General features: G+C 46.5%; 4 protein-coding genes across 7 annotated transcripts; 2 read left to right on the top strand and 2 right to left on the bottom strand.

Moving 5' to 3' along the window:
- Positions 1-569: 569 nt before the first annotated feature.
- LOC120825947 (uncharacterized) lies at positions 570-3,026 on the bottom strand. The gene is made up of 4 exons (XM_078081732.1): positions 2,886-3,026; positions 1,808-1,883; positions 1,466-1,675; positions 570-1,366 (listed from the first exon to the last, which is right to left on the bottom strand). Exons 3-4 carry the CDS (start codon positions 1,665-1,667, stop codon positions 975-977), a joined length of 594 nt encoding a protein of 197 aa, XP_077937858.1. The 5' UTR covers positions 1,668-1,675; positions 1,808-1,883; positions 2,886-3,026; the 3' UTR covers positions 570-974.
- klhl7 (kelch-like family member 7) lies at positions 3,020-8,748 on the top strand. 2 transcript variants are annotated; one of them, XM_040187807.2, is made up of 12 exons: positions 3,020-3,774; positions 3,862-3,964; positions 4,100-4,193; positions 4,413-4,537; positions 4,751-4,926; positions 5,189-5,363; positions 6,362-6,504; positions 6,647-6,887; positions 6,988-7,189; positions 7,651-7,748; positions 7,845-8,028; positions 8,216-8,748. In XM_040187807.2, exons 1-12 carry the CDS (start codon positions 3,646-3,648, stop codon positions 8,379-8,381), a joined length of 1,836 nt encoding a protein of 611 aa, XP_040043741.1. In that variant the 5' UTR covers positions 3,020-3,645; the 3' UTR covers positions 8,382-8,748. The 2 variants fall into 2 exon arrangements, with proteins under 2 accessions (XP_040043741.1, XP_077937849.1); XM_078081723.1 differs by lacking the exon at positions 3,862-3,964 and having other exon boundaries at positions 3,356-3,774.
- Positions 8,749-9,291: 543 nt separating this feature from the next.
- Positions 9,292-12,768, bottom strand: aste1b (asteroid structure-specific endonuclease 1b). 3 transcript variants are annotated; one of them, XM_040187806.2, is made up of 7 exons: positions 12,628-12,768; positions 11,773-12,023; positions 11,338-11,604; positions 10,303-11,219; positions 9,973-10,204; positions 9,678-9,870; positions 9,292-9,593 (listed from the first exon to the last, which is right to left on the bottom strand). In XM_040187806.2, exons 2-7 carry the CDS (start codon positions 12,008-12,010, stop codon positions 9,296-9,298), a joined length of 2,145 nt encoding a protein of 714 aa, XP_040043740.2. In that variant the 5' UTR covers positions 12,011-12,023; positions 12,628-12,768; the 3' UTR covers positions 9,292-9,295. The 3 variants fall into 3 exon arrangements, with proteins under 3 accessions (XP_040043740.2, XP_040043739.2, XP_077937848.1); XM_040187805.2 differs by lacking the exon at positions 12,628-12,768 and adding an exon at positions 12,275-12,494; XM_078081722.1 differs by lacking the exon at positions 12,628-12,768 and adding an exon at positions 12,275-12,493 and having other exon boundaries at positions 9,678-9,828.
- Positions 12,484-19,892, top strand: smarcc1b (SWI/SNF related BAF chromatin remodeling complex subunit C1b). Its single transcript, XM_040187803.2, has 28 exons — positions 12,484-12,777; positions 13,100-13,219; positions 13,514-13,599; positions 13,675-13,756; positions 13,838-13,930; positions 14,113-14,182; positions 14,275-14,344; positions 14,426-14,501; positions 14,794-14,919; positions 15,062-15,141; positions 15,237-15,343; positions 15,441-15,500; positions 15,586-15,614; positions 15,720-15,823; positions 15,923-15,994; positions 16,103-16,216; positions 16,503-16,656; positions 16,757-16,867; positions 17,025-17,084; positions 17,232-17,490; positions 17,586-17,657; positions 17,740-17,786; positions 17,883-17,991; positions 18,078-18,211; positions 18,710-18,844; positions 19,018-19,150; positions 19,308-19,412; positions 19,527-19,892. Exons 1-28 carry the CDS (start codon positions 12,601-12,603, stop codon positions 19,592-19,594), a joined length of 2,853 nt encoding a protein of 950 aa, XP_040043737.2. The 5' UTR covers positions 12,484-12,600; the 3' UTR covers positions 19,595-19,892.
- Positions 19,893-21,542: the final 1,650 nt, after the last annotated feature.

Genomic DNA, 21,542 nt, shown 5'->3' with positions numbered 1-21,542 from the left:
TATTGCAATTTTAATTATGATCAGTTTAGTTACCATTTTATAAGAATGTTCTCACACAAATGAGGATTTAAAAGTTTTGTAGGACATACCCAATATAGCCTTTATTTAAAATAAACAGAATAATATTTAAATATTTAGAATTTACTTTAATCCTCTAACTTTTTCATCTACAGATTTTACTCGCTACATTAGGCCACAATCATCTGTATAGTGTAAGCAGGAATCTAAATTGTACAGTTTAAATAATGCATGAGCACTTGACCATGACCTCGGGAACAATGGATTTTCCTAAATTAATTATCAAGATGGCATATGAACATGGTTGTTTGCTTTCACATTAATGGCAGATGGGAAGCTGTTTTTTTAATTAATTAATAAACGCATGGGCTTTTGTGGATGACAATCAGCAAATCTGTTCCCTCCTAATGTTACATTAGCAAAACACTAGAGACAGTCACAATTCCTGTGCCATTACTGCTTTAGAAGACAGTATCCCGATCTCTAGTGCATTATGGAAGAAATTAGAAAAATATTTCCTTATGGAAAAAAAGGAAACAGTAGCACATAAATTATTATTGATTTCTGATTCTTTAATTTAAGGAATATTTATTCATGTAGTGGGATTTCTAAGAAACGGACTCAATCTGAGGAATTTAAACACAGAGGCAGCTGCTAAAACGTTCAAGTAAGGCTACAATGCCCCCTAGTGTTAGCTGGTAAGATTACATCAATCCGGGAAAAAAATGTATTTACACAGATTTAGTGCTAATGTGAGTATTTTAACATGTAAAACGGAGATATAACAGAATTTTTTACTGCAGAGGCTGTAATGACCGGCAAAGTAGAGAGCATATGTGCCACATTTATAAGATGTTCCCTGTGCATAATTGTGTATAAACTCTGGGAATAACTTGATCCTGTACCTGTGTATTGTATTTGGTGGATTTAAACCAGCAGTCTAACATGTGCATACATTACAGACAAGTTCCTGCTATCTGAGCGGCCTCGGTGAGGACCTCCCCGGCCCGTTGTCTGTATCCCAGCGACAACTCCTTGGCCCTCCTCACTTCCTTCAGGTTCTTCTCCAGGTTCTCATTGAGTCTTCCTTGCTCCTGTAAAGTTCCTGCAGCTTCTTTCACTCGCTCAGCCATTTCATTTTTGCTACGGAGAAGCCAGCCTACTAACTCTTGAAGGGTGGTACCCTTTGAAATGGTGGCTTTGGCGCACTCTGAGGTGCTCTTCATTTCACTCTGAGCCAGTTGCAGGTGTGGAGGAGGTGGTGGCTCCTCCTCCCCTTCAACCACAGGAACCACACTGAGGGTGAAGTCATAGCCCTTCATCTTAAGGGAGACCCTGTACCTGGTCTCTGGAAGTGGGTAGAGATGAAGATTGAAACAGACAAACCAAGGAAACTGTAAATGGAAGTAAAGGAACCAGCCGGTCCTGGTAAGGAGCTCTCACTTACCATGCTCAGCTCTGATGGTCCCCAGACATTCTGCTAATGAAAGTGTATCATCATGGTTACACCCAGAGCTCTGACGCAGGTTTCTGATATGTCGGACCATGGCCTCGTAGCGCTGGTGCTGGTCGTTGAAGGTCTCGGCCATGTCTGAAAACCTCTGGTCTAACTCTGGCACACACAGTCGCCTCATCACCAGCCGGCCCATCTGCTTCACTGTCGGTCCATGGAGGGAGGGAGGGAGTATCACACAGCAAGCACAAAGTCAGACACACACAAAAGAACACAGGTAGTTTCAATTCATGGTGAACCGCGAGAAGGACACGTGAAGATTTAGAGAGGTTATACCACTATGTGCTGGCGGGTCTGTCGGGCTGATCCAGCTCCATTCAGGTCAGAAGGTCTGGGGTGCAGGAGAGGCTGCCTCTGAAAAATAATAGCAGAGTAGCCTTTACTCCCATTAGGGCCGAGTGAGAAAAGTGATCGGTGGCAGGTTCCTTTGCCTAACGGCAGGTTGCGTGGTCGGTGGTAGTTTGCGGTGGTCGGATCCTGTTTCGGAACTGCATAAGCCGATCTCAGTTGGGTATTCAGCGACATGCAAATACCATGTAACGTTAAATGAGTTAAATGACCGTGGGTTTGCCATACATGTTTTTTATAACTTTATTGACAATCTAGCAGATCACAGTGACTTGCAAGAAGCAGCATCTTAAATAAAGTGATGTGTGTCTTAATGCGAGGCTTTAGAAATCAACACAAAGCGATTCTATATTTATTAAGTTTGAAACGGTCCCACTATTGTTTTAGCGTTGCCATGCCTATGATCATCGCCATGTTCCCATCATCCAATAGGCAGGTCACATGACCTGCCGCCACCTTCCTATGATATGGACGGCAGGTCACATGATCTGAAGGCACCTTCACGATATTATAGGAGACTTCATGAGCAAATATAGAATCCCATTGTGTTCATTTCTAAAGCCGCATTAAGAAATACATCACTTTATTTAAGACGCTGCGCTACTTGCAAGTCGCTGTGATCTGCTAGATTGTCAATAAAGTATAAAAAACATGTAGGGCAAACACACGGTCGCTCACCTGGACACAAGTAATAACAATGTCACAAACTCGGACAGCGATCCCAGTGTCACATACTTCTTTTGGAGAACTTTTGCTATAATTCAAGGTTATAGTACCTCTGCCCGTTTGTGTTTCTGACAGAACGACACAATTATAACGTTGTAAATAACCCTTTCTTGTCCCGTGAGACCAAACACGGTCAAAGGGACTAATCTGTGATAACCGTGTGTCATGTCATAACTATTCTGTAATCTCACCGAAGCAACGCGGGGATCAAGTGTCTCGCCTGAGCTTGAACAGAAAGCGTTCATATTTACAAGAAAGTCAACAAACACTTATATCCTACCTCGGTGTCGGAGTTTTCACTTGAGAAGCAGCAACAGCAGAGAAAACGGGGCATTTTATTTGTTTTCTTCTGCAGCTCGCTCTCAATTTACTTTCAGCTCAATTATTTCTGACAATGCATCTGTAGTCTGCAGACTCCCGGTGACGTCAGCGTCATGCGGTTCATGACCCATGTCGCTTCCTGGTTTATGTTTACACCGGATTTCTGGATGGATGTGAAGGTATCGGGACAGGTGTCCCCCACACATGTGCGCTGCGACGATGCGAAACGTATTCCGACGCCTCTCTGATAGTTGAAAGTCACCGATTAAACGGGACACAAATAACAAATAACTACCAAAAAGATTCACCGCACACGTACTAACAGCTCCGAAGTTTTAAATCAGTTCCGCTGTTTCAGTTATCTGTGGCATCTTTCGGTGGAGGGCGATCGCGAGTATTTGTTTTTAACCAAAGAAGAAAACGTAGAAGAAGAAGGATAAGAAGAAGAGAGGAAGAAGAAGAAGAAAAAGAAAACTACAACTAGCGCTGGAGGCAAACAGCTTCTAAAATACACTAAGCTGACTCTAGAAAGTCCATCTTCTTTATTTTATTTTGGGTTTTTTTAGTCTTCACGGAGAAGCTGACGTGGAAAAAACTGGTGTTTTTCATTTTAGTTCATAACATCACAATAAGCTGCTATAGCGGCTAGCTAGCCAACTGCCAGCGTCTGAGCTAACCGCTCCGATTCAAACGAACACCTCGCGTCCATCGGGCCCGACATGACGGGGGGGACATCTCCAGAGAAGGAGGCGAGCGCCAAGAAGAAGAGCGAGAAGAAGTGGGCCATTAAAGAGGAGTTCAGACAGCTGTCCGGCATCATGGGAGTCATGAACAACCTGAGGAAACAGGTGAGAGAGAGAGAGGGGGGACAAGTGTGTGTGTGTGTGTAACGGGGCTTGTCCCTCCTTGTCCTCATACTGGTGTGTTTTCTTCAGGGTACTCTCTGTGATGTGACACTGGTGGTTCAGGGGAAACACTTTCCTGCCCACAGAGTAGTGTTGGCTGCCGCCAGCCACTTCTTCAGCCTCATGTTCACCAGTAAGTACAGACACAAGGACGCCACGGGATGGACACGTGTGCTGTAGTGGGATCAGAACACAGTATGAGTTACACAGGGCTCTCCTCGCTTCACGCCGTCTATGAACTCTGACCTCTCTTCCTCCTCTCCTCCAGCCCGGATGATGGAGTCCATGTCCCACGAGGTGGAGCTCAGGAGTGCCGAGGCGGAGATCATCGAGCTTTTGATTGACTTTATCTACACAGCTCGGTAAGAAATCTGGCTGAAAGTAGTGTGTCGATCGTAACATCTATCGAAGGGGTTGTTTTGAGGTATACAGCGCACCTGATAAAAGGAAATATGACACGTGCTTACCAAAGCTGCCAAACATCAGATCAATCTCTTGTAAATCACTTTCACTTGATTTAATCAAAAATCTTTAATGATAAAGTGTACGTGTGTGTGTGTGTGTGTGTGTGTTTGTGTCAGGATTGTGGTGAACAGCAGTAACGTCCAGTCGTTGCTGGATGCAGCCAACCAGTACCAGATTGAGCCTGTGAAGAAGATGTGTGTTGAATTCCTCAAAGCACAAATTGATGCAACAAACTGCCTCGGTAATGATACAAATAAGGTTGAATGTTATCGGCTTTTCACGATTGATTGAGGTAGCAGCATCTACTAGTAAAGTAAACTACTTAAACAGTTCTTAGCTGCTACTTGTATCTCCATTTCAGGGCTTTTTTAGTTTACTCAGAAATGGAATTTGGGGTTTGGGTGGCATCATGTGACTCATTCGATTGACTGATCCCTGTCCTGTAATGGTGCAGGTATTTCCTCCCTGGCAGACTGCATGGACTGCCCCGAGCTGAAGGCCGCCGCAGAGGACTTCTTCGAGCTCCACTTTACTGAAGTCTACAAACTGGATGAGTTCCTGCAACTGAACGTTTCACAGCTCACACACCTCCTCCACCACGACAAACTCACAGTCCGTGCTGAGGCCCAGGTACACACACACACACACATTCATTGACCCTATGCTTTATTTTTCTTTTGCTATCTTTTTAAAGAATGTGGTCAAGAAAAACATGTCTGGGGAGTTTAATAGTATCTCTTGATACAACTAACTTTTTGGGAAGTGTAATGTGCAAATTATGAGAAATACTTTTCCAACTCAAATTTCCGAACAAAGCTGAATGGCCAAAATTATTGCCCCCTGAAATCTGTATGCTCCCAACATGCTTTGTCGTTGCGTTTGTGTTCTTCAGATATATGACGCAGCCGTTCGCTGGCTGAAGTATGACGTGTGTAACAGGCAGCAGTACATGGTGGAGGTGTTGGGGTGCGTTCGCTTTCCTCTGGTCTCCAAAACCTTCCTCTCTAAGACGGTGCAGGCCGAGCCCCTCATCCAGGACAACCCACAGTGTCTCAAGATGGTCATCGGTGAGTGGGAGGAGAAAAGCATGCACACACACACACAAATTTCAATTTATATAATTTCTATAGTTAGTGTCTCGTCCTGCATGCACGTAACCCTGTGCAATCTGACCAGCGGCTAAACACCTTCCACCATCAAGCACTGGAGACTGGGATCGTCTTAACTCCGTTTATTTGACTAGAAAGGGTGAAACTGGGAAATGATTACCTGTTACTTACATATTAAGGAGTCGCAAATATTATATAATGACAGTTGTAAAAACAATATAACTACATACCAATGCAATGCGGTAGTACATACAGTAGCTAACATAAAAGCTGAAACAAAGGAAATATGTAATACATTGCTATACAATGTACATAATATAACCCACATTGTTTATCCAAATAAACCCAAATATACCTACATGTAGCACAACCCATGATAGCAGAGGCGAACCCTTCATTCTCAGCCCAATATGCACATCAAACTTACTGACAATACTTATATACAAGAACAGTATGTCGGCATCTATTTTGCATACCGAGAACGCTGCCAAAGGCGTGGACGATTGACGTGGATAGTATGGAGAGATAACACAAAACGTGAGGCTGTCCTGATCACATTCAACTTCCTGACTAAATCCCATGGTGCAACGGTCCCACAGTTCTTAAAGGAACACACGCATGTAAAACCACAACTTACATTACTTTACATTACATTACATTACATTACTCTGGAACCAACCTGTCCGCATTATCCCCAATAGTAAAGATTCAAACTTTTGAATTATTCCTGACTAAATTCAAGTCTCTGGCAGAACTCAACAAGATTCAGAACATCTAAGCCTGTACTGCAAATTGGGTGAACTGCCGACCCTGGATTCATGTCTCCAGTCGCATATCAACTTGGCGTACATCGTCTCGTATTCTAGATTCAGATTCGCAAGAGCAAGTTCAAGTTCAAACTGACGCGGCGGCGTCGTGCTTCCGTCTGCTGGGTTGACCTGTGATGTTTGTACCAGGTGGGATGCGCTACCACCTGCTGTCCCTGGAGGACCGGGAAGATCTGGGTGAGAGCAGCCGGCCGCGGCGCAAGAAGCACGACTACCGCATCGCTCTGTTCGGAGGCTCCCAGCCTCAGTCCTGCCGCTACTTTAACCCCAAGGTACTGGGCCCAAGTCACTAAAGTTTATGTTTCATATAAAAGTGTGAAACCTCTAAACTCTAATGTTGGGTTATCGTAAAAAAAATGAGATCAGATATTTCAGAAACAAATATTACAGCAATTTATTTTGCATTCCATGCAGGACTCCACCTGGGCAGACATCCGCTGCCCCTTCGAGAAGCGCCGGGACGCCACAGCCGTCTTCTGGGACAACGTAGTCTACATCCTGGGGGGCTCACAGCTCTTCCCCATCAAGCGCATGGACTGCTACAACGTCCTGAAGGACAGCTGGTACTCCAAGCTGGGTCCTCCCACGCCTCGCGACAGCCTCGCTGCCTGCCCGGCCCAGGGCAAGATCTACACCTCCGGCGGGTCAGAAGTGGGTGAGCACAGAGAGGTGGAAGGGGGTTTGCGCATAAACACTCTCCCCTTGTGAAAACATTTCATCGCGGTGATCCGTGCTGTACTCGTGTGTGCTCGCAGGAAGCTCCGCCCTCAACCTTTTTGAATGCTACGATACGAGAACGGAGTCTTGGCAGGTGAAGACCAGCATGCTCTTGGCTCGCTGCAGCCACGGCTCGGTGGAGGCCAACGGGCTCATATACGTCTGTGGCGGCACGGTGGGCAACAACGTGTCCGGCAGGGTCCTCAACAACTGTGAGGTCTACGACCCCAGCACTCAAAAGTGAGTCACACAAACATGCTGGTTCATTACATGTTGGTTTAGAACTATGCATCTTTCAGTCAGTGGTTTGTTTACAGTGTTTTTGAATGGGGTCAGGAAGAGGAGAGGAATGTGACGAGGAACAATGTTGCGTTATCACTTAACAGTAGGAAACGTCTTTTCTGTTATTTATTTACAGCCGGTATATCATAATAATTTTTGGTGAAAAACATCTCCAAAATGTCTCTTGAAAGAGGATTAAATGGCATAAGAATATTTTATATAGGCAAGAAATGTTGTTTTATTCAATAACGCTTTTCAGACCCAGAGGTTAAAATTCTCCCCAAAAGTCCAGAGACGTAAAAACCGGAGCTTCAAAGTTGTTACCTGACAACAATCATTGCACATTCACACTGAAGAGCTGCTGCTGCTGCTTCTCCTCAACGCTTTCCTTGTCTCTGTCTCCACCTTTCTGTCCTCAGGTGGAGGGAGTTGTCTGGTATGAGGGAGCCCAGGAAGAACCATGGGCTGGCGGTGGTCAACAACAGGATCTACGCCGTTGGAGGACAGGGACCTTTGGGTACAAAAAAATGAAATTCCTAAAATTGGAATAATGACAATAATATTAAACTATAGCATCTGTGGCATCGGTTTGATTCTGTGTTTTTCTCTGTAGGCGGACTTGACTCGGTGGAATACTATGACATTGCCAGCAATGAGTGGCGCGCCGCCGCCGCGATGCCGTGGCGAGGCTTAACGGTGAAGTGTGCAGCGGTCGGCGAGGTCATCTATGTGCTGGCGGGGTTTCAGGGTGTGGGCCGGCTCGGACACGTCTTGGAGTACGACACTGAAACTGACAGGTCCGTGTATTGAATAAATATCAGTGAAACCAAATGAATTAGGAAGTAGACATTGAATTCTGTCACTGATACGCAGTGTCAAAGTTTAAATAGCGTGTTTGAACCCCTTCATCTAATGACCTCGCTGCTCATCAAACTTCTCAAATTCACGCTGCCGCTGAATAATCTTTTTCCTTCCGCGTTTCAGGTGGGTGACTTGCAGCAAGGTGCGAGCGTTCCCCGTCACAAGCTGCTTGATCTGTGTGGTCGACACGTGCGGAGTCAACGAAGACGAAGACATGGAGCTCATAGACTCTCAGTCGCACGCCCAAGCCACCCCCTCCGCGTCTCCCCCGGCCTCATCGTCCTCGTAGGACGGCGGCTACTGTGTGAGACTGAGCTCCACTAGTAAAGTGAATATTCCCGTGTGCATTCATGCAGAAAACTGTTCCAAGTTATTTTATTGTTTTTATTTTTTAGTGCCAGTGGGACTTTGTGCCACAACAGTATGTTCAATGGGACGAGGAGAATTTTGAGAGGATAATTAAGTTGGATACTAAAAATTAGAAAACTGGATAAGTGGGTACAGATGCAATGGTCCGTCCCATTGCTTGGAAATAAGTGTAGATACACAGCATTATAAATAGTTGAAACTTGTTTTGTGTACATATTTAATTGGGTGAAACATTGTTTTCTTAGCGTTGTGATTAAAAGGGAAAACTAGCTGAAATGTGAAAAAAAGTCTGTTGGATGTATATTCTTTTATTATAGAAAAATGTGTACGTCAAAGTACAAAATTCATGAGTAAGCAAGCATCTGCGATAACAGAAGATTTCATAAGTCGCTCATTAAGAGGATACAAGCTGCCGTACAACTTTTTCTTTTTGCAACAAAGCTGATGAAGTACGACTCTGCATTCACCTTGTAAAATGTTGTGTTGACCTGACTGAATACAAATAGCGGCTAAAAATGCATAAAATATAGTGACATTACTCAGCGCGTTAAAATACGTCTGTTGCATTGCGATAACTGACACAACCTCATTTGGGAATCTGGGAATCCGTAATAGAAGATCGATTCATTGATGAGGCTTGAATTAGTGCAACACAGACAGAAGCTTGGTAGTCAACATTACCACATTTTGTTGTGGTCTTGTGAATTGACTATTTGTAGCATTCCATGAGTGTGTTTGATAAAACACTGGAATGTCCTCCCTCATTTGCCCCCCCACCCCCCCCCCCCGTGTGCTTCACATTGAACACTTTTTCTGATTTTCTCTACCTCTTCATCAATAGTCAGACTCGTCGCTCATCAGGAGTGCAAAACGATTGTTTATCTCCTCGGTCCCCCTCCCCCTTCCTCCCCTTCCACCTCCCCCTCTTCCTCTCCTTCCCCGGCCTCCGCCTCTCTTCCCCCTCCCCGCTGCCGAAGTGGGGGGGTGGGTCTTGGAGCTGCAGCTCCTCACAGTGTCCAGCAGGAATGAGTAGAGCGGTCCGGACACGGAACCCTCCACGAGGAGAGATTCAGCAGCCCGGCCTCCCTTCAGGTACCCGAGGAGGCCGTGCACCAAGGTGCCACTGTACAACCTGCCCGCACAGACAAGGAGAAAAAACACTGTTGGTTGTTATTGGTGGGGGAGGGGGCGGTGTATTATCTTGCACGTGCCTTACAATGAGAGGTGGGGTTCAGGCAGTGGACGCAGCAATAGCTGATTGAGACACAGCGCGCTCCAGAGGCAGGCCTGCCATTGGCTGAAGCTGTGGGCCACTCCGATGTCGAGGCCCCGCCTCTCCCCCGGCCTCACGCGCTGTCGCTCCAGCCCTGCCCACGCATCGCGCTCTGCAGCCCAGTTTGGCTGTGACACTTGGATGGTAAGCAGCAGCAACATGGTTCGTTAAGTGTTTGTGTGTGTGTGCGTGTGTGTGTGACCTCGTGGAGCAATACAAAAGTCACAACGCAACAAACCGGTATGCTGGTAGTGGGCGGCTCCAGGCTGGTTGTTCAGGGACAGCTCTCCGTAAACCATGCCCAGCACCAAAGCCTGGAGCTGGGGCTTTGATGGCGTCGGTTTGGCCTCTCGTAGCCAGAAGGCTGTCACTGCCACGGCCAGCTTCAGATGCAGAGGAACACGAGCCAAGGCCGACTCCTTCGAACCCAGGACCTCTAACAGGACACCGAGACGAACTTCCACAGGGGCCTGGATAAAACGATGGGACCACATTGGGAGAGGTGAATAAATCAAATTAACTAATTGCCTTTTTAAAAAACTAAACACAGGATGTTTTGTGGTCATACCTGTCCCAGTGTGTTTAGCAGTAAGGGAGAACTTGGCGGATGTGCCTCTACATTCACTTTCCTCAAGTTCAGATCCATGCGGTCGTACTCCTCCACACACATTGGGGCCGATTCTGTAGCTGCACCCTGCTGTGCGGGTAAAACACTAACCTGACTCCTCCCTCCGCCACCTCCCCGCCCTCTTCCTCCTCGCCCTCCTCTCATACCTCGACTAACGTTTCCTTGTGCCCTCCCGTCCCATCCCTGGACGTCTTGGCCCGTCTGCAGCAGTATCCCATATATTGCCTGGCGTATGGCGCCGGCACAATAATGGCTGCTGGCTAGCCTGCTGTTCTCCACCTGCGGCATGAGCAGGACCCTGTGCATCACCGCCGCATCCACCACCAAGGGAGCCAACAGTCCCTGAGCTGCAGCCAGAGACAGGCACCCCGGCAGCCAAGAGGTCTGCCCTCTAGGGGCGGCCTTGCCTTCAGCGAACCAGCGAGCCAAAGGGCTTTGAGTGGCGATGTGGTACTCCTGCATACCCGCCCACAGCTGTGAGCTCAACCCACCCGCCTGTCCTCTGTTGCCGAAGTCCTCCCCCATAAGCATGCTCACTTCCTCCAGTGCGTCCGCCGAATTGGAAAAAGAGGACAGCCACAGGAGGAAGCCCTCAACGCGGGAAGTGGGCGCTCTGCGTCTGCCGCCACCTCTCCGTGATGCACTCGCATCTAGCAGATCTAGGATTTTCTCTGCAACTTTTGGAGTGCCGTAATCATTACCGGCCAGGACGGCACACAAGGGGAGCAACTCCTTGTTCATGCCGCCGAACCAGTGGCACAGCCTGTTAGTGGTGTAGCAGCGGGCCGAGATGTAGCGGTCAGAGGCTTTGCCGCAAAGGTTGGTCCAGTGGAAAAAGTTCAGCGGCAGGTAACCACCTAAGACAACAAAGCACAAAAACAACAATGTGAAACAGTAGCGTGGCCTCGAGTGAATTACCATTATTACTGGGGCAGATTTGGATGCAAGTATATAAATCCTCCCTGCTACCCATACCTGGCAGGTCAAAGATGTAAAAATCGCTGTCATTGGTCAGAACCGGGCAGTTCCACTGGCGGGCCAGACATGCAATTTCCCAGTCAGCCTCAGCTGGACACTGGACCAGTGGGACTCCTCTCTGGATGAGGACCTGAATGAAGACATCTCTTGTGAGGATGGGGAGAATGGAGCCATTGCGACCACGGGAGAGACTGTCTGCCTCCTTTATCTTGGACTGCAGCCGCTGACGCAGAGTGGGAAACTTCTTGTCACTCGGGTCAATGCCTTACAGCCACAGAGAAAAAGACAGAAAAGACATTTTTACAAATGTGTCCAAAAGATCAATCAATCAAAAAAAACGGCATTGACTTAAACACACATGTAACAGGAAACATCACACATTGTGAAGAAGTTTCCTCAAGTGCAGAAGGTGATGATGGCAGACATTCCTACCTCCATCCAGCACCACGTATGGCTGGATGTTACATGCCGCCAACGCAGAGAAGAACTGGGTGAGCAAGCCAGCGAAAGCATCATAGTCCCCACCGTGCTGCTGGTCCAAACCCTGAGTGAAGTACAGGCGGAAATAGAGACTGCAGCCGTCAATGACCAGCCGACTGTCCCTGAACCTCACATCTTGGAGCAAGTTTCTCTTCTCCTCCACGAAGGTGGTCAGACCGTGGACACCCATTGGATCTCAGGGCCTGGGTGAACGGGAGGAGAATAGAAAAGGTTAAATGTGTTGCGTCGCGCATAGTGCGGTTGTGAAGTGGGACAGATGATAATCGTAATTCGCTGCTAATACTGAGAGACAGACATGTGAATGTCTCTTGGAAAGTTACGACTAAACGTAAATGAGTGCAACAACACCTACATCGTATTTTAAGTAAGGTTTACAGAAGTTATTTAAAATATAGCTTGGAGTTATTGTGAAAATATAAACAAAGCTGCTAACCAATGTGGCTTCTCTTCTGTTTACAAGTCTTGCGTAGTTATTTCCTTGTTCTTCATTTTCAAAATAAAAGTCCCTGTTTGTAACAGACGTGTATTCTACATAGACACGTTGTGTTGTTTTAAACATATACTTCGAAATTAAAACCACGTCTAATTAAATAATACAATACTTGAAAATGAAAAGCAGTAGCACACAAAAAAATGAGAAAACCTTTATTCCGAATTGCGACAATCGCGCTGCGTCTCGCGAGAGAAAGCGAGAATGCAAAAGCTAACGAGCGCGTTAGCCAGTTTTGTTCTCCTGTTTGAGATTAATCCCGTTAAATTATGGCCACAATGTCCGGTGGAACAAACCTCGGCATGCACGGGACAAACCAAGCCAGCTCCGGGACATCCGCACACCGTAAAAAATACAGCAGTCCGTCCGCCAGGTTCTGGGAGAGTCCGGATACTTTAGCCCAACTGGAGGTGGTGCGACAGTGGATCGGGAAGCACTACAAAAAGGTGGTTAGCTTGTTGCGAAGCTAGCTAGCTAGCTAGCCGCCCCCTGCTAGCATGTCCAATGGCTCAGAGTGTAAACAAACGTCTCGTGCTGGATAACGTTACGTCTACACCGATCAGTGAGATCACTCTGATCCAATTAACGAGTGCTATATTTGAATTAACAAACACATAAGAAGTGCAACGTAGCCAGATCGGAGAGGTTTACCAGTGACGTTACAAACACAACAGTTAAACTGGCCAGACTATCTGTAAATGCAGTGGGTCTTGGATCGCCTTGTGGCAATTTGCATCCTCTTCACATCTCTATCTGTTTGTCCGTTAGTATGTGCTGGTGGATCCTCCATCGTGTCAGGCTCTGGCTGGAATGACTCTGCAGCTTCTCCAGTTCCAAGAGGATGCCTTTGGCAGACAAGCCACCGGTCCTGCTCTCACCAAACTGCCTGTGAGTCCGTCTCTCACTGCCTGAATTCACGCTATCCAGTGTCCAAAGTCTCTTATCTTTTATGATTGATGTTAATTAAGACATCTCAGGGGTTTAGATCCCTAATGTTTGTAGATCAATGTCATCATTCAGTATAGATATAACGGTATTATTATTTTTTCTTAGTTGCTTCTAGGCAAAAACAGATTTCATTACATGACTGTATATGTGAGGAATAAACAATATTTAATTGAAAACCCGACAATATGGTTAATAAACAATAAAGAAACTGTTGATTTTACCATTTTTCTGCAGACACCATGCTTCCTGGACCTGCGGCCAGGGGGTGGACTCTGCCATATTCTTGGCACTGCCTATAAGTTTAAGGCTGAGCAAGGCTGGTGAGTTGTGTGCCCGTGAGGCTGTCGCCCTTTCACAGTAGGGTACTTCCTTTTAAAACTCTCCCCTTCCTTCAGGCGTAGGTTTGACTTGCAGAATCCGTCAAGAACTGAAAGAAATGTTGAGATGTTTGGTGCTATTGAAAGAGTCCTGACTCAGGTGACAGACACACTTGAAAATACATTAATCAGCCTACCAGGGACACACTCCTGATCAACCTCGATATTTGTGCCTCTGCAGAGCAACTGTATGGCGCTGCCTGTGGTATATGTGGACCCGACACTGGGTCCGGAGCTGGCTAGCAGACTTAAGGATATTATCTCCAAACACAAGGTAAAGTGCTGCAGAAGAGAACAAAAGATGAGCAGACAGTGTGTGGGACGGAGTAATGAAGGAGAAAATATTTACTTGTTGACGTACACTGAGGGAGAGAAAATAAAAGATGAACCTGAAACTAAGTGTGTAGAGCTATCAATATAGTTCAAAATCATTGCTGAAGGCTCGTCCCTCCACAGGGGACTCTCACTGAGGACCGAACGCTCGCCAGTCACCACCTCTACTCCTCGCCAGCTTCTGCAGAAGAAGGTCAGTCACAGTTTGCATGCAAGGTGTGTTATCTGTTGAAAACTTGGTACGTATGTGACTTAATTTATTTCCCCATACACATCTGTGTTCAGGTGGTTGGATGCGTCCTGTCATGCGAAAAGACAAACATGTCTTGGTACACTGGGGCATGCACCCTGACAGGTGATGCACAGTAACACACACACATGCAGAAGCTCACACAGAAACACAATACTTACCCGTTATCTTTTTTTTTTTCCACAGTTATGACAGTTGGTTGTCCTCGAGTGACGTGGAAGGACAGGTTGAAGAGCCACCGCATTCAGAAAAGCCGTGGCGGGTTAGTACAGCAGCCCAGATGCAGAAAACGGGATGCTTTACCTCTCTGTATAACACACAGTGGTTAATATAATGTTAGAATACAAACATTTTGGCCCACCTGCTTAGACAGATTGTTTGGAGTCGGTATCCAGATCGGTGTTGTTCCTCAGTGTGCCCACTCTTTGTGAGGGAATGGTTGTTATTCAGGGTTTCAGATCTGATCCTATGTGGTTACTTTGGACACTCGATGACATAAACAATTCTGCACCACGTTATGACTCATTTTATGTGTGTGTGTGTGTGTATCCCAGGTCCATGCTAGCTGGGTTCTGGACACAGATGTTTTCAACGAGTGGATGAACGAAGAAGACTATTGTGTGGACGAGAGGAATGTGCCGATCATTTACCGCAAGCGCATACACCTCAGAGACGACCAGGTTTGTACGAAGCTGTAGGGGTTCCACGGGGCATCAGAAAGGAAAATGTGTTCTCCATTTTTCACCTGGAGGAACATTTAGGGCAACAAGGAGGCTTCAATTTTCAAATAATTAACTTTTAAACCATGGCCTACTCTACCAGGACTCCAAAGTCACCCCCTCCAAAAAGAGAAGACGCTCCCCCTCTCCTCACTCCGAAGGCAGAAAGAAAGGAAAGAAGGGGTGAGAAATAAGTGTTTCGACTTAACCACAGGGGATACTTTTAGTTCCAGGTTTCAGGGCGAGGTCTCAGCATCACGTTTTGTCTGTTTGCACAGGCGGAGGCGCGGACATCAGGAGGAAGAGCCAGAAGAGGACTTGACCAAAGACATGGAGGACCCCACCCCTGTTCCTAACATGGAGGAGGTTGTTCTACCCAAGAATGGTAAAACCCTAAAAAGCTATCAACAGGAAACTAGTGAAATGAAAGTGTTCAGGAAAGTGTCCATTTGCCTCTCAACTGAGTCTTATGTATCTTGTAGTCAACCTGAAGAAGGACAGTGAGAATACTCCGGTCAAAGGAGGGACTATGGCTGACCTGGGTAGGTTAAGTGCTATTGCTAATGTTTAGCATGTGTTAATGTTTCTTCCAGTTTAAAGTATTAAAGATAACGTTTCCTTTTTCAGATGAGCTGGAGGAGGATTTCACAGGAAGGGTAAATATGATGTCATTTATCCCCATCAATTGTTTTTAAATGCAGGAGGGAACTTGTGTACAAGTGTTACATAATGCCCCCTCGTGTGTGTGTGTGTGTGTCTAGGATGATGAGGAGATGGCTCGCCTGTCAGAAGGAGACGACAACATCCCAGAACAAACCCATCATATTATAATACCAAGTTACACGTCTTGGTTCAATAACAACAGGTAAATGGAGACACTCACAGATGTGTGGTAGTAGCACTGACTGTTTGCTTTCTGCAGTATGTCCTAACCCCTCAGAACCTGTCTGTCCATGTATTGCAGCATTCATGCAATAGAGAAACGCGCATTGCCTGAATTCTTTAATGGAATGAATAAATCCAAATCGCCAGAAATGTGAGTACTCCAGATATTCAAACTTACACTATTGACGTCTTATCGGGTGATTGAGATGGTTTCCCTTATGCCATTTGGTATTGACATGGTATTAACTGGCCAATGCAGCTACCTGGCGTACCGTAACTTCATGATCGACACGTACCGGCTCAACCCCCAGGAATACCTCAGCTCAACATCCTGCAGACGCAACCTCACCGGGGACGTCTGTGCTGTAATCAGGTAACACTCAGTCTGTGGGGGTTTGCTACCATAAAGTGTCTGCTGCATCTGCTAGATCAAGTGTGGTATGTGGGTGTACTTGGAAACAGATGTGTTACACAATTAGTGAACGTTGGAAAGGAAAATGTTGTATGTGATTTACTTAATGCGTCTCAAAAGCGGCGCTTGTTTTTAATTGCAGCTTGCCACGTGCAGTTTTTTGTGTATTTACGTTTGGTCGTCTCTGGGAGGAGGGGAGGCTGCAGCTCCAACCCAGTAAAACAAAAATATGATTTTTTTTATCCAGGGTTCATGCATTTTTGGAGCAGTGGGGTTTGATTAACTACCAGGTGGATGCAGAAAGCAGGCCCCTCCCCATGGGACCCCCGCCCACCCCTCATTTCAACGTGCTAGCTGACACGCCGTCCGGGCTCGCCCCCCTACAACACAAACCCCTGCAGGTAGATCCCATTTCAGGTCCATCAAGCTGTGGTTCAGAAACGCATGTGTAGAGCGGTTGACATGTGCTTCGTTGTGTCTTAACTGCTCTCACTCCCGCAGGTGTCAGCCTCGCAGCACATGTTGTTTTTCCCAGAAAGGAGCAAAGAGAAGCCTCCAGACTGCCAGAACTTTGGTCTGCGCGCCGACATCTACACCAAGAAACACCCTAAGGTCTCCCACGGCAACAATTACATATTTGTCTCAAATCCCCAATTTTTCATTAACTTATCGAATCGTATGTTGTTGTATTTATTTCACTTAAAACTATTTCCGTAATTTCTAAAAAAAAAATGTTTAAAAAAAAATGTTTTCATGCCATCTGCCTCAGACTAAAGGTACAAGTGCAGGAAGGGAATGGACGGAGCAAGAGACGCTCCTGCTATTAGAGGTAAAACAAATCTAAAATAAATTTGATTACACACACACATTTCGTTCCTAAAGCGTTTGTTTATTCATTTTCAATATGTGAGAATCTTTTACCTGAAGTTTTTGCTAATTGTTCTCTCCCTCTGTCCATCCTCTTTGTCTCTCTCAGGCCTTAGAGGTCTACAGAGACGACTGGAACAAAGTATCCGAGCAGGTGGGCTCCAGAACGCAGGACGAGTGCATCCTCCACTTCCTTCGCCTGCCAATAGAAGACCCGTATCTAGAAGACTCCTCGGCCTCCCTTGGCCCACTGGCGTTCCAGCCTGTGCCTTTCATCCAATCGGAAAACCCCGTCATGAGCACTGTGGCGTTCCTAGCGTCCGTGGTGGACCCACGAGTGGCTTCATCTGCAGCTAAGGCCGCACTCGGTGAGAGGACCGAGGGAGGCGCGTTGGTTTGGGTCTTGGTTACGTTGTGGTACGGCTGTGAGAAGGTTACATTTGACCATTTTTTTTGTCTTCAGAGGAGTTCTCCAGAGTGCATCAAGAGTCAGTGCATAAAGTCCCTGACACGTCCAACCAGCCCAACAAAATGGGTAATATATAAATAAATAACGACAAAAATACATATTTTTTTAGTTATGCTGTCTACAATGCGTCTTTTATTCTGCCTTTCAGAGTCAATGGATACAGAGATAATTGAAACAAACTCCACCTCCCATCAGGTGAGACAGCAATAAGCGCTCAGGGAGAGTTTTATCAGATCTACTTATGCTTGTTGTTGCTTACCTCAAGTGTGTGTATCGCTGGATCTGTTTCAGGTTCCTTTAAGGGCAGATGGGCTCACGGTGGAACCCAGTTTGACCAATGTAGAGGGAGTCCTGGTCAAGAGAGAAAATGCCGAAAACATACTTTCAGAGGAGAGAGATGGTATGCAGATGCGTACAGTGCGTGTATATTGGTCTGTGTAAACGCAGACGTCTTGTCTATATTAAAGAAATGATCTTCCGATCCAGTAAGGACAGATGACGACGAGAGCCTCGAGCGGGGAGAAGTGGATGAGGCGAGAGTGATGGAGCAGGATCTGGTGGAGGGCAGAGTCGTCACGGCAGCAGCAGCTGCTCTGGCCTCAGCTGCCACAAAGGCCAAGGTAAAGCCCGCCCCTCCAAATAGACCAATCGCAAGGCTTCAGTGTGCAGAAACGGTTGTCATTGGTTGGCTGTCAATGGTCTCGGATATTTATTTATTTTCAGTCGTTATTTCCGCTAAGACAGGCCCCGACCTGGAGATCCTTTGAGAGCCGCTTTTGCACCTCATTCAGAATATGCAGGGGACTCATTGTGTAGACTCAGCCCTCACTGAGTTACAAAGCTGTATTAGAGTTGTCAGTTGATCAGTAATTGTCACTCCTGCTGCTTATGTTTATTTCATTCAGTTTCTTTATTCATTTTCTTATCCCTTACGACGCTCCATCACACCACATTGATTCCACCCTCCTCAGCGTTTTGCCAGCGTCAGTGTTTTCCCCATTTTGTCTTTACCTCCACTACCCTTTTCGGTGCCTACCTTTCAATGGCCACGTGAACATCCCACCTTGTGGCGGCTGTTTTCTTCTAACTTTATCCGTCTTGGCCGCGTGTGTTTGCAGCACTTGGCAGCAGTAGAGGAGAGGAAGGTCAAGTCCCTGGTGGCTCTGCTGGTGGAGACCCAGATGAAGAAGCTGGAGATTAAACTGAGGCACTTTGAGGAGCTGGAGACCATCATGGACCGCGAGAAAGAGGCTGTGAGTGAACATGAATATCTGCAGCAGCCCAAACCAGATTCATACTGCGAAAAAACCCTTAAATGCCTATTGCTCTAATCGCACGTGTTTAGTTTGCATCCGGAAGCAACGGGAACACATCTGTAAACCAGCCCATGTCCTTACTGCTTTGTCTATGTGTGTGTTCCATGCAGCTGGAGCAGCAGCGGCAGCAGCTCCTCACAGAGAGACAGACGTTCCACACTGAGCAGCTGAAACAGGCCGAGATGAAGGTTCGCCAGCAGAGGGAGCAGCAGGGGCAGCCGGGATTCACTATGCAGCACTCGGGTGAGAACAAAGCCATGCGCACACGGGCCGCAACTAAACCCTCCCACCCCCCCGCTTTTGAAAAAAAGGCTCACACGCTTTGTTAATTTCTTGTCCGTTCTTCAAATCGTCATTTGTTCCAACGCTTAAACTGTGGCCTTCTGTCATTACGCTTCAGCATTGCCTCCTCCTGCGGGCCAGCCGGCGCCCAACCGAATGATGCCGGGTGGAGGAAACGCCCAGGCGATGGCCCCCCGACACCCCGGGGCGCCCAATGGCATGTGTGAGTATTCCTCACTGCTGCGGTAGCTTCAGACGTTTGTTTTGTGCAGCTTTAAGGCCGGGGTCAGGCTCCCGCAGGTGTGATGCCACTGTCCTCTTCTGTCACCGCCCTCAGACCCGTCCTCGCAGCCCGATGGGACGGCACCAGCTCAGCCGGGTCCTCCGGCGTCCACTCACAGCTGAACTGACCCGAAAACCAGATCAACACACACACACACGCACACACCGGTCTAACTTCAACTAATAAAACACATGTTCAACGTTGTGATAGAGATGATCATGAACAACTGTTGGGGATTTGAACTTTGTAACTCTTCCGTACTAGTCAAATGTTTATAGACACACAAGCACATAGACGCAGTTAACGTGTATCTGGTTAACGGGTAGGTCCGTCTTATATCTGTGAAATATTTGTGCTCCGATGTCAGAGTTGAGAAATATCAAGATTGAACTCTGCTCATTAAATTGGTTTTACATGAAACTGTCGGTTTGTGTGTTGTGTACGTGACGTCACATGTGGACTTGCAGCGTAACTGTTCCACTCACCATGTTTGTAATACTCCAGGAAGAAAAAAAGAGTAATTAAATATGAGGTATACAGTATTCATGAATGTGTCATAGGCTATAAAAATAAGCTAAAATATCAAGGGGAATACACGTAGACTGACAGCAAAATCTTATCTAATCATCCTCTGCTTATATTCTAGTGTGCTTATTATGCTCCAGTGACTCCTTGTATAGTAGAATAACCCACTTTACATAACGCACTCAGTAGACTGCATTTGTCCACAATGCCAAATACCCTTTATCTGTAAAATATACTTGTGTGTATCCATGTACATTCAAAGCCGATGACAGAGGGTGTGTCGAGGTGTTATTGCCTTTGCCGGGGCAGCAGGAAAGATAAGGTGCTTCACACTGCTGTTAAACACTCATGAGCTGCGGCATCACCTTGTGACGCCACCGCTTCTTTCTCTCCACGCGCAAAGGGTTTATTTTCTGTATCCATCCAGCAGACTGGCAGCCCCCTGTTATCATGTCACAATGTGAATCTCACACTGAGTCACAATGAATAAGCTTCCGGTTTATCTAAAGTCATCGGAGTTTAAAATGAGGACATGATTCAGTGTTCAAATGTATTCCCAGACGAGACAAAAAGGAAGAAAACAATCAAATATTGCATGCAAACAGAGATCTGGGTAGGATAAGGAAGTACGGAGGGCTCTGTCAGCGGACACCAGCCTCAGCTGAAGGACCAAACAAAGCTTTTTTTTTTTTAACAACAGAGAACAAGATAACTTCCGTAGTACTACTTGAGTGTCTTTTGCCGTACATGTACTGTAACTCTCCATATTCCTTGCAGGCTCGAATTTTAAAATACGCATAAACAAACATTTTCCTGTGACTGTACAACATTGAACGGCGCTTGTTGAAAAGAGAAATATGATAAAGGTTTGAGTCGAGATGAGATTCCATTCCCATACCTGCTCATTGTCAGCAGCCCCTTCTTCTCTCTACAGAGTGTAAGCTGCAATATTGGACACACACCCGGAATGCACCGGAGGGAATTTGGGCATCCTGCCCCCCCCCCCCCCTCACTGTTTGACACAGGAACAGAATAGAAAAACTGGCGTGGCCCGATGAGCACAACATGCACAAAACACGTGCACAAAAACACATGCACGAACACGTGTGCGTATACGGAGCTTGGGGTTGACTAAGGTGTGCTGTGCTTCCTTTCTCAGTAAACACTCATTTCTCGTCACCATACAGGAGGATTTCTTATCCTTTCTGTAAAAAAAAAATTAAAAAAAGCCGAACATTTGAATTAATTTAGTCGCATAGGACGATGAGAGTTGAAAGATAGAACCTACGAGCTTATGTATTTATCACAGCAGAAATGTGTGTGTGTGTGTGTGTGTGTGTGTGTGTGTGTGTGTGTGTGTGTGTGTGTGTGTGTGTGTGTGTGTGTATGTATGGGGGGGCCGGAAGCAATTTCGTTCTGCTCTGTTTGGCAATGCATCAGTGAATATTTTTCTGTTTCTCCATCTCCACCACACTCTCCCCGCTCTCTCTCTCTCTCTCTCTCTCTCTTCAACACTCCCCCATGTCCGTCCATCCTCTGAGACTC

The sequence above is a fragment of the Gasterosteus aculeatus genome, chromosome 10 (genome assembly GCF_964276395.1).
Source record: "Gasterosteus aculeatus chromosome 10, fGasAcu3.hap1.1, whole genome shotgun sequence".
NCBI lineage: Eukaryota > Metazoa > Chordata > Actinopteri > Perciformes > Gasterosteidae > Gasterosteus > Gasterosteus aculeatus.
Note: the sequence above shows the minus strand (reverse complement) of the source record. Positions and strands in the feature narration are given on the sequence as shown.